This window comes from Balaenoptera musculus, chromosome 3 (genome assembly GCF_009873245.2).
Source record: "Balaenoptera musculus isolate JJ_BM4_2016_0621 chromosome 3, mBalMus1.pri.v3, whole genome shotgun sequence".
NCBI classification, from domain to species: domain Eukaryota; kingdom Metazoa; phylum Chordata; class Mammalia; order Artiodactyla; family Balaenopteridae; genus Balaenoptera; species Balaenoptera musculus.
In genome coordinates, this window is record NC_045787.1 from 76,015,630 (window position 1) to 76,028,289 (window position 12,660).

At 36.7% G+C, this 12,660-nt stretch overlaps 2 protein-coding genes across 3 annotated transcripts in view; one reads left to right on the forward strand and one right to left on the reverse strand.

The window, feature by feature from the left end:
* The window catches only part of ARSK (arylsulfatase family member K), a 46,766-nt gene extending 38,904 nt beyond the window's left edge, over positions 1-7,862 (forward strand). The window contains exons 7-8 of one of the 2 annotated variants that reach the window (XM_036846130.1): positions 4,410-4,631; positions 7,047-7,860. In XM_036846130.1, the coding sequence (XP_036702025.1) occupies positions 4,410-4,631; positions 7,047-7,336 (512 nt within the window). In that variant the 3' untranslated portion in view covers positions 7,337-7,860. Of the gene's footprint in view, positions 1-4,409; positions 4,632-7,046 lie in introns of both variants that reach the window. The other variant, XM_036846129.1, reaches the window with a different exon arrangement.
* Positions 1-12,660, reverse strand: part of TTC37 (tetratricopeptide repeat domain 37) — a 164,228-nt gene that overhangs the window by 123,986 nt on the left and 27,582 nt on the right. The gene's annotated exons all lie outside the window — the stretch shown is intronic.

The following is a 12,660-nucleotide window of genomic DNA, read 5'->3' on the forward strand; positions in this document are numbered from 1 at the left end:
TTCTATTTTTCCTAAGCTTAATAAACAGATTTTGATAAAGTATCTATGAAGGACTTCTTATTTTGTGATTCTTCTAACCAACTAGGAGCTTAAAATAGATATAAAATATAATCTATTCTTAGAATTCCAAAGGTCCTTTCTTTATTACCTTAGCCACAGCTGTATGGTTTTGTATGAATCCAATTTATACACAAGAGTATGGGATTAAATTTCTCAGATCAAAGCCTCAAGCCAGACTTCCTCTTCCCTTCCATTCTGTGGACCTTAGAAATGTATAAAAGATGGTGATTCAAAAAACCTTAAATAGAAAGATATTAAATAGGAAAAACCAACTGGGATTCCTGTTTTAATAAACCTACCTTACTATAAAGAGCTTGTTGAAATTTAAGATGGTACAATGCATTTATTAAAAGGTCTGAATTTACAAATAGTTTTTAAAGGTATTTTAGAAGAGTGATTATTTTCTACAAAATGATATTTTATGATAAAGTAGGAAGAGTATTCTTAGTCTATCTTTGTAGGTCCTATCACATTATCATTTTCTAGTACTGGCAGAAGAGTGCCATTTTATGAATAGGAATTCTTTATACTATTAAAGTTGATATCATTATTGCATAGATTATTCTTTAAAAATTGCTCCCCAACCTGTGATAAACCATAATGGGAAAGAATATAAAAAGAATGTGTGTGTGTATATATATATTATATATATATATATATGAATCACTTTGCCGTACAGCAGAAATTAGCACAACACTATAAATCAACTATACTTCAATAAAATAAATTTTAAAAAAATTACTCCCCAAAATATTTTCTTCTCTAATAATCTAGTATCAACATCCTTTAGCTCAGTTAGAAATAAAGGTAATCTCATTTTTAAATTAAAATTGTTTGGACTTTCTCTTTTAAACTTCTTATTTTCAGGTGAATTGTTTTCATTTAATAGTTGGCCTTTTTTGTAAAACACCTAACTTCTTTTCACATAAAGGATAAATCCAGAATTTTTTTGAATTGTGAAAATGTAATTGTATAAAAATGCAGTTGTGTTTAAAAGAATGCTTCATTGCTAGTGATTTAAATTGCAAAACCCTCCTTATCACAGGATCTTAGTGGAGGGTTGGGAGGGTCATTCTACATAGACTATTTTGTTTTTATTGGCTGAAAAATATTGTGAAGTTGAATAACTACAGTAAAGCAAGACTTGTGGAGCAGTATTGAAGAGTACAGATATCCTGGAGTCAAGACTGCCTAAATTCAAATCCCTCCTTCAGTATTTACCAACTGTATACCCTTGGGCCAGTAACTTAACATCTCTGGTCTTCAGTTTTCTTATCAATAAAATAGAAATAATAGTGGCTATTCCATAGCTTAGAACAATGACTGGAACATGGTAAACAATTAAATGTTAGATATTATTATCATTAATATTTTTTATTCTTCTTAGGTATGCCCTAAAAAATGTACATAGCTTGCATCATTGCCATACCAGGCTAATCCCTTATCTACCCATACACTCGGGAAGAAATATAAGCTTATCTTTCTTCAGGAGACCATCACAAATATCCAGGTCTGCATTTTTACCCATTTGATTACTGTTTTAAATTTAAGTCACTTTATTAAGAATCATGCAGTTACTACTAATATTTGCTTCTACTGCCAAGAATGATGAAACTTGCTTAACATGGAATTCGAACGACAGATTTTCCAGAAGAAAAAAACATGAAAAATGGTTTTAAACAAAGATCAAAGAGCTTTCTGAAAAGCAGTTTAAGCTGAAGTGCTTTTACGGAAATAATTGATAAACATATGAAAAATGAATACACAGTTTCCCAAAGCACAGAAAATTTAATAAATATTATATACATATTTATTAAATACTGTGGATATTTGACAAGGATTTTATTCTTCAACATCAATTTACAAAGGTACATTATTCTACTGATCCTAGACAGGAAACAAGTCACATTATCACTTGCCTGAACTCCTGCAGTAGCTTCCTAATTCTTTCCTTCTGCCCGTACTCACTTTTAGTCAATTCACCATACAGTAGTTACTGTCAAACCATGTCACAATTCTGCTCAAAATCACTTAGAGTAAAATCGAGACTCTCTAATTGGGCCTGGGAGTCCAACGTGATCTCCTCCCTTATCCAACACATCTTGTAGAATTTTACCCCTCACTTACTCTGCTCCAGCCATGCTGGACTCCTTTGTGTTTTGGGAACGGAATGAAGCAGCTTCCTGCCTCAGGGTGTTTACATTTGCTATTCCTGGGAGAATGCCCTCCCTCCCCATGTCCAGATATCTACTGAGCTCATCTAACCCTTTCTCAGGTCTCTGTTTATGTCACCTCATCAGAGAGGCCTTCCCTGACCACCCTATATAACACAGCACATAAACACATACCTGCCATCGTTCTCTATTCCCCTGATCCTGCTTTATTTTTCTTCACTGCACTTACCACCATCTGACATATTTGTCTGTCTCCCCACATTAGAAGGTAAGCTCCAAGAGTCTGAGAGAGCTTATCTGCTTCGTTCACTGTTGTTGCCCTACACCTGGAACAGCACCTAGTTTGTTAGATGCTGGGTTTGGTTTTTTTTTGAGTAAAAAAAAATTAATACTTAGATGGACTCATCCTAGTTTAATACTGACTTCTCATATAAACAAACACAGCAGAATTATTTAAATTTTCTTAGTCTAACAAGCTTCTTTAGGAAAATTAGGCTAAGAACAGATCTGAAATAAGGTATTTCTAAGTATTAAAGGTGATTAAACTGCTGAATACAGGAACTTCCCAGTCATGGGTATCTGCCAGTTGGTCCCTGCTTCCCAGCCATCTTCAAAGCCCTCTTCTCTCCCTTCCTCTGCCTCGCAGTGGTGCCCCCTGACGGCTGACACACAGATCAGCCCGACCCGGCCTATTCCCTGGCTACTTTCTCTCCTTACAGTAAGTAGCCTACTGTCTTGTAGCTCAATTAGTTTCGTCTTGGGCCATCTTTTTCTCTCGTGCACATCCTCTTTAACATCTTTGCTCCTTCTTCTTCTTTTGTTTTTAACCAGTTATCTCTGAAATATTTCTCTTTCTTTCTTTCCTTCCTTCACTTGTTCTTTCACTCTTTCTCAAAAAAGTCCCTGATGATGATTGGTTGGCAGCAGATTAGTACTTGTAATATGCCCCTTCCAAGGAAATGGAAGATACAAATTTTTTAATTAAGTTATATGTAAAACAAGTACCTTCAGAAGATTTATAGAGGTCTTTGTCTACTTCCTTATTCTCTTTTAATTCATTTGTTTTCCCTCAAATATGTACAGTCAAGTTAAATTAATTTTCGTATTCAATTTTAATTTCTAGCATTGCAGATATATTACATTCTATTTTTCATTGGAAATATTTAATTATTTCTAAATTAATGTTTCTAAAAACATGGAACATTGAAACCAGAAAAGCTGCAGGGGAGGCAACTACAGATTCCTTTTGGAACTATCGCAAGGACCCAGCCATAATTAACGGTAATTTTTTTTCGCAGCTTGCGGAATCTTAGTTCCCTGACCAGGGATTGAACCGGGCCCATGGCAGTGAAAGCACAGAGTCCTAACCACTGGACCACTAGGGAATTCCCAATGATAATTTTTCTATAGGAAAAAGATAGTTTGAGTTCCAAACAAATACCTTAAAAGCAATTTTTTAAAATACAACCTTTTTTTGAAGTTAAACATTTCTCATGCTATCGTTTTCTATGTCTATATTTCATAAGGAAAAAATAGATTATTTTTCTCTAAATCAGTATAATCCAGAATTTCCCAACATATGTTCTGCAAAATACTAGTTCCTCAAGATGCTACTTCGGGGTAAAAAGATGTTCTGTCATCAAATAACTTTGGGACAGATGGCGTACTACATACCACCCTTGAAGGTTTATGATACACATCAGCAATAAATTTATTTAATTTTAACCACTGTTTGCAAACATATGTAACTACTAGACTCCTTTCTCGTATAGGTCTTGTTAATATACTGTGGGACCAATGTGAAAAACACCTGTGATCATTCCATCATTTGGAAATAAAGTACTTATGATATTAACTAATATTTGTTGAGGGTTTCCTATGTGTCAGACACTGTTCTCAGAATTTTACATAAATTTTCATATTTAAACCTAAAATAAACCTATGAAATACAGGCATTATTATTATTCCCCTTTTACAGATGACGAAACTGAGGTTCAGAATGGTTAATAACATGCCCAAGGTCACAAGGCTAGTGGAGTAATAAGCATTTGGATCTAGGCAGTCTGTTTACAAAAACTCACATACAGCCTCTAGTCTCTGCGGCCTTTAATGATGTCATTTATGAATGTTCAACTAATGAAAGAATGAGTTATTTTAAAATACTGTGTTATTTAGATATTGCTGGAATTCCTCTGCCTCAGAACCTGAGTGGATACTCTCTGCTGCCATTATCATCAATGTTTAAGAATGAACAAAAATTCAATAACCTACATCCGCCCTGGATTCTGAGTGAATTCCATGGATGCAATGTAAACGCTTCCACCTACATGCTTCGAACTAACCGATGGAAGTATATAGCCTACTCTGATGGTGCTTCAGTATTGCCTCAACTCTTTGGTAAATTTGTTGATATATTTTTTAAGTATAGATTATGTGTAATGAGTTGACCTACACAGCATTTGCTCAAGGGAGCCAGTAATCATCTAAATAAGTATCTGCAGTTTCTCATGCTAGGCCAGTTTACAAAAGGTTGCCCTTGTGAGGAGCAGCTTCTTTGCAAATCAGCATCTGAATTCCAAAGCAAGTGCCCTAAGGCTTTTCATCTGGGTCTCAAGATTGCCACCATTGTTTTCTCTGATCAAGGTGTCTTCTAATACTCGTGGTTATCTTTCCCAATCAGTAGTCAACACCCTCTTTTTGTACCTTGGATTCAGTTGTTCTGGAAAATTAACTGCTCTCTTATGGAGCCTGACATCCTACATTTATTATTTAATGTTCACCCCATCCCTACAAGATGGTACTATCATCTTTATTTTATAGAGAAGACTAGAGTTCAGAGACTAGCGTTCAGACACCTGCGCAAGGTCTCACAGCTCAGAAGTGGCAGAACTGGGATTTCAACCCAGGTTTGACTCCAAAATCCATGCTCCTTCCACCCTACAAAAGCCTGCTAGATTCACTACTCTGAATTTGTTTTTAAGCAGCATTATTAGATTTATGGTTTTACTTATCCTTTGCCCTCCTTTTGCACATAAAATATGTGCTAAAGCTATTTTTAATATTCCTTTCTCCCTAAGTTTTTTTCCCAGTTACAAATGTCAAAATTATTAACTCAAAATAATTCTTTAGAGGCCAAACTGATTGACCGCCCCCCTTAACTCTAAAAGGAGGAGATTCTTGGCTTCAAAAAAAGTCCTTAAATTTTCATTCTGCTGAGTAATGGGCATCTCTTGTTCATTCATTGGTTACGTTCTGCAAAAAGGAGGTGTGACTGTCAAAGAATCAGTGGGGGAGCCTGCCTTTCCTGTATTCTCTGGGGTTTATTCACTGACTTCCCTTTCCCAAAGAGGTGCCATCTGAAATCACCTAGCAAAACCATAAATGTCTTCAGGGTCTTCTGGCTAATGCACTCAAATAGGCCTGTAGGGGTTTTTCCCTCACTGTGCATTGTTCATTTACTGTCTTAAGTAACTTGTCATAAGATCTTTGATTTGCCATTTTTCCAATTAGACTGGCATCCTAGTTATATCCTCTGTCTTTCTACATTGTAGGTAAAAGGGGTGTTTATGTTATCTGAAATATTTATCATTTTCTTGATGATAGTGATTGAGAGTTTTTATTTCCATGGCTATTTGCTCAAATAGACACAATGAATGTAATTTTCAAAAATTCAAGCGTAGGATGCTAACGTATGTTTAAAAAAAAACAAAAACAAAAAAAAAACTAGGAGTAAGTGAAGTTGCAAGAACTTGACTCCACTATATAAAAAATTCTTACAGCTGGAACATCTGGGGCTGTTGAAATGGGACAATATAAGCACTACTATATATATATATATATATATATATATATATATATATATATATAAATATATATAAATAAATACATTTTTTTTGCATGTCAAAGTAAGCAAGGCATCACAAATAGGAAGAATTGTGGCTAAGCCATCTAAGAATAGATAAGAAAAAAAAAAAGGGATAGCAGCATGATGGTAAGAAGGAAGATAACTTGGACATACATTTAGAGAGGTGTTTAACTTTCGGTATATTATTTTTCCACTTATGCTGTCCTTTAGCTTACTATACTAAGAAGAACTGAGAATAAAAATAAATTCTAATATGTTATTCGTCACAGAGTAATGACATTCTAAAAAATGGTTGTTAAGCAGATAACTGTAACAGAGCAGGACCCTATGGGGCCTTCCTGGGACAGGCCTTCCCCCATATCCTCTGCTTTAGCTCCTCTCTGAAGTACTTAAATAACAGTATTTGATGCACATTTCCTGAGTTGTTTTACAGATGTGAAAGCCCCCCACCGAATGGAAGATGTTATAACTACTTGATGACCAGGAGCACATAGCCCCAGGCCTCCTGGAGCCTAAGGACCAATAAAGTTAACCCCCATGACACCACCCTGTTCCCTCATCATCACGTACCCTGAGCGCCCCCTCCCTCAACCTGGCTTTTAAAAATGCTTTGCGGAAACTCTTCGGGGAGCTCAGGGGGTTTTTAGGGCACGAGCCACCCAATAAACCTTTCTCTGCTCCGAACTGCGACGTTTCAGTGTGTTTGGTCCCACTGTGCATCAGGCACGCGAACTTGCGTCCCAGGAAGGCCCCATAGGGTCCTGCTCGGTTACAACTCCCCCCTTTTCTTTGATACTCCTCAATCTTGAGGAGAACAAGTTTTGAACAAGAAAAGGACTAAAGGTTCAGATAAGGAGGTTAATCATAAACTTGACAGAGTTACCCACAGGGTCCTGCTCGGTTACATAACGATTTTGAGAGGTATTCCATTTTATTTTTTCTTTCAGATCTTTCCTCAGATCCAGATGAACTAACAAATATTGCTACAAAATTTCCAGAAGTTACTTCTTCTTTGGATCAGAAGCTTCGTTCCATTATAAACTACCCTCAGGTTTCTGCTTCTGTCCACCGATACAATAAAGAGCAGTTTATCAAGTGGAAACAAAGTATAGGGCAAAACTATTCAGATGTCATAGCAAATCTTAGGTGGCATCAGGACTGGCTGAAAGAACCAAGGAAGTATGAAAATGCCATTGATCAGTGGCTTAAAATCCACTCTGATCCAGAAAATATTTGAACAAAAATAAGAAAATAATGTTCTAGAGCTATATAGAAATATGTTAAATGATCATGATTAATTATGCATTTTAAACATTAGTTTTAATAATTACTGATTTTCAGTTAAAGAATGTACTCTTCTAAAATAAAATGCCAATCATTATAGAATTACATATTTTCAAACTCATTACTATCAAGACCTTATTCTTATAAACTTCTGACAACTTAACCGAAATATTAAAAGGGTAGAATCAAATACTATAATGTAAAGTTGTGTTCCTCTGAATATTATGGAATATAAAATAGTTTAACAATTTTTATTACTTATGACCCATAAAATAGTTATTTTTGAGTATTTGATGGTGTCTGATGACTTATTTTTATTTGATGGGATATAGATCATTTGGATGTATTTGATGGGAGTATTTGGAGTATTTAATGGTACACAGACCATGGATATGGCAGAAATTATTATTTTTTAAAATAGGTAATACATACACAAGGTACAAGCTTCAAAAAGATACTAAACGGGGCTTCCCTGGTGGCACAGCGGTTAAGAATCTGCCTGCCAATGCAGGGAAAACGGGTTCGAGCCCTGGTCTGGGAAGATCCCACATGCCGCGGAGCAACTAGGCCCGTGAGCCACAATTACTGAGCCTGCGCGTCTGGAGCCTGTGCTCCTCAACGGGAGAGGCCGCGACAGTGAGAGGCCCGCGTACCGCGATGAAGAGTGGCCCCCGCTCGCCGCAACTGGAGAAAGCCCTCGCACAGAAACGAAGACCCAACACAGCCAAAAATAAATAAATAAATAAATAAATTTATTTTTAAAAAAAGGTACTAAACGGTTAACAGTGAGCATGAAGTCTCTCTCCTTTCCCAGTCCCCCAGCCACCCAGTACCCCTTCCTCGTGGCAACTACTATAACCACCTATGTATCCTTTGAGAGACACATAGGCTTCTACAAACTTTATATTCTTCCCCAGCACCCGCCCCTGACACACACACACACAAATGGTAGCATACTATAAAAAATGTTCTACAGCTTGCTCTCTTTTTTTCCATTTAACAAAGACACCTAGGACTTCCCTGGTGACCCAGTGGTTAAGACTCCGCACTTCCACTGTGGCAGGCACGGATCCCTGGTCCAGGAACTAAGATCCCCACATGCCGTGCGGCACAGCCAAATAAATAAACAAATAAACAAATAACTTTAAAAATGAAAAACAAAAGACACCTAGAAGTGAAATTACTGGGGCAAGACTATATCTAGCAAAATTACTCTAGATACCACCAAATCACCCCTAAAGAAGTTATACCAATTTATACTCTTACCAGCAATGCATGGCCTCACATTTGTTGCCAACTGGGTAGATAAAAAATACTTTATTATTGTTTTTCTTCTTTTTCTTACTATGAGTAAGGTAGATCATATTTTCATATATTTAATAGCCACTGGAATTTCCTTTACATGACCTTTCTTATTTCTGTTCTTTGCCTATTTTTCTGTTGGTTGTTTGTCTTTTTTATTACAGGCATACTTTAGATATTAGCTCTCTGTTAGAGAAGCTACAAATATTTTTTTCCTTTTTATAATTTGTCTTTTGACTTTGCCCTGGTGTTTGTTGACATGTAGAAATTGGTATTTTTATGCAATCAAATTTATGAATCTTTGCTTTTGTGGCTTGGGGATTTTGTGTCATATTTAGAATGGCCTTCCCCACTTATCTTCTTTTAGAGTTTTATTTTTTACCCTTAGATCTTTGACCCATGGGAATGTATTACATATTAGAGATCTAACTTTCATTTGTTTTAAGATGGCCACCCCAACTGACCTTTTATTGAGTAAGCTAATATTTGTCCCATTAGTTAGAAAATGCCACTTTATAACATCTTTTATTGAACAAATTATCTTTTCCTCTCTTGATCTGAAATGCCGTTTTTATTATATACAAGTCATATTGACATTTGGGTCCTTTCAAAACATTTTTTACTTTGCAGTGGACCATTCTATTTTGTTTATTAATAGGGTAGGCAATATCTGGTGATACTATTTTCTTTGCAACAGTTTTATTTTTCGGAATTGTCCTTGGCTATTCTTGCTAACTTATTTTTCCCACACAAATTTAGAATAAGTTTGTGTAGTTCCAAAAATGAAAAATCTTGTTAGTCTTTTTATGATATATTAAATTTATAGCCTAATTTAGGGCAAATTGAATTCTTTCTGATATTTGGTTATTCTAAAGAATGTAGTACACTTTTCCCTTTCTTCAAGCCTTCTTTATATTGCTCAGTAGCATTCTAAGTTTTCTTCATATAGATCATTTTCTTCTTAGAGATTTTTGGAAAGTAGGGTTTTTTTTTTTTTTTTTTTTTTTATTTATTTAGTTTTGGCTGTGTTGGGTCTTCGTTTCTGTGCGAGGGCTTTCTCCAGTTGCGGAGAGCGGGGGCCACTCTTCATCGCGGTGCGCGGGCCTCTCACTGTCGCGGCCTCTCTTGTTGCGGAGCACAGGCTCCAGACGCGCAGGCTCAGCAGTTGTGGCTCACGGGCTCAGTTGCTCCGCGGCATGTGGGATCTTCCCAGACCGGGGCTCGAACCCGTGTCCCCTGCATTGGCAGGCAGACTCTCAACCACTGCGCCACCAGGGAAGCCCGAAAGTAGGGATCTTTAAAAAATACCACCTAGGGCCCATCCCACACCAGTGGAATTAGAATTCTAGGGATGGCACCTGGGCAGTTTTGTTCTTATTGCTGTTTTGTTTGTTAAGCCCTCCAGTGGATGATCCTAATGTGCAGCCAGAGGTGAGTTTATTCCCAGGTGTTTTATCATTTGTTGGTGTTGTGCTATTTTAAGTGGATGTTTCTTCCATTATATCTTCTAATTAGTTATTTGTATACACAAATTTTATTTCTATATATTTACTTTGTACCAATAATACAATTTTTTTGGTACTACTAGTTTTCCAGTTGGTATCTTGTATTTCTCTGGTAAAAAGTTTATTTGCAAATAATAATTTTACCCAATTTCCTTTTAACCTAACTTCCTTTTTCAAACTGTCTTGGAAGTTTTCTTCATTAGACACCTCATCACCTTTACTTTCTTTATTCTTCAGTGAATTGGTATGAGCTTATCTTTGTAGTTATGTATGAATTTCTGAGAAATAATTTTCACTTCAGATATATTCTGAAGTAAAACCCTTAAGAGAAAGATCTCAATATTTAAACTATTGAGGTTAAAATTAAAATATACAAATCTACCTCTCATCTCCTAATTAAACTTAAGGAATAAAAAATAGCTAATGTGTGATGTATATGCTAAACATAGAGAAAAATAAAGCAGTAATAATAGAAATGTGGTTTTGAAAACATAAGCATGTGAAGATAAATATAATCCACCTCAGTCTATTCAAACTCTTTAAGATGCATTCATTGTTAGAATTTACCAAGCATCTGCAATGTTTTAAGCATATTCAATATAGGATCATAATTAGGTAAAATTGAGGTTTTAGGAGAATATCTAATTCAAAATGGTATCTAACAACCATGAAAACAGAAAAAGAAGAAAAACTTGGAAAACAAGACAAATTATCTAATGCCAGAATTGGAGAGGAACTGACACTAATTATAAACTGGATTGAGGACAGTCTTTGGGCTTCATCTTTCCCAACCTCCACCATTACCACCCTGTTCCAAACTACCATAATCTGTTGTTTGGAATTTTGCAATAGCCTCCTAGGAGGTCTCCCTGAGTCTGCCCTTGGCTTTCCTCAGTCTCTTCTCAACACAGCCGTCAGAGTGATCAGATCACATCACTGGATACTCAAACTCTCCACTGGTTTCTCACCTTACTCTGTGAAAGCCTGTCGAATGAAAAAAAAAAAAAAAAAAAAAAAGCACCACCTAAAAGTTGAGAATTGTGTTTTATTCCGCAAACTTGCTGAGGACTTGAGCCCAGCAGGCAGCCTCTCAGATAACTCTGAGGGAGAGGCGGCTCTGAAGAGGTAAGGGAGGATCCAGGATATATAGCTTTTGCAACAAAAACCAGGTAGTCGGAATATCAAAAGATTACTGTTAATTAAAGAAAACCAGACATCTCAAGTTAATGAATTGAGTGCTTTTCTATGTATGGGAAGATGCAAGAGTCTGGGCTCAATGAAAACATTCCTTTGATGTGCACCTGAACTATCTAGGGCCAGTATCCTATTTTCTACATCCTGAATCCCTTCAGAGTGCACAGTCGGGGGTGGCTGCAGTGACTGATGGCTTGATCCTTTGTTTATTGATATGGCAGGTGACATTCTTGGTCACAAGCCCAAATCATTACAGTGGCCTTCAGGGCTCTAAATGATCCGGCGGCATATTGTACATCTCCCACACTCTACTTGGTTCACTCTGCTCCAGCCACACTGGCCTCCCTATCCTTTTCCAGGCACACTAGGCAAGCACCACCTCAAGACCTTTGTGCTTATCAACTCTTGGCCTGGAATGCGGTTCTTCCCTCAGATTTCCACATGGCTCTCTTTGTTATCTCCTTCCAGTCATTGCTCAAATGTTACCTAATCACAAGGGCTTCCTTGCTTTATTTTTCTGCATATAAATCATTACCGTCCAACTTAGTGTATGTTTTACATACTTAATTTGTTGATACTGTCTCCCACCCCTCCTACCCAGTAGGATGGAAGCCCATACAGGAATGGCCTTTTGCCCTTTTTGTTTCCTAAAGTATCCCAAGGGCCTGACACATAGTAGAAGCTCAGTAAATATTTGTTGAATTAATATGCAAGGAATTCGAGTTTCTCAGATATCACATTGTATTGGAAAACCAACACATTTGTCCATGGCAGGGCAGGGGGTGAAAAGGAGTAGCCTTCTCATAAAACAGAGCCTTCTAGAAACAGTGAATTCTAGAAAATCCTGCACAGGAGAATTGATAAAGGGACTCTATCCCTCTGTTTTTTCTTTTTCTATGAAAAAGCCAGATACTAAATATTTTAGGTTTTGTGAGCCATATGGTCTCTTTCACAACTGCTCAATCCTGCCGTAGTAGCAAGAAAGCAGCAACAGACACTATGTGAACAAATGAGAGTGGCTATGTTCCAATGAAGCTTTGTTTACAAAAACACAGGATTTGACCTGGGGGCCATAGACTGCTAACTGCTATCTGAAAGTTTTCAAAAAAACTGAATGTCTGAAATAACTAATAAAATTATGGAAAATGAATATTGAGGTGGGACAATTCTTACTGGCTATTAAAGCATACTGTAAATCACTGAATCAAACTAGAACTTGGTGATGAGGGGCCATGAGCAAAAAAGAGAGATCTCAACACCAACTAGGTGAAAGAAG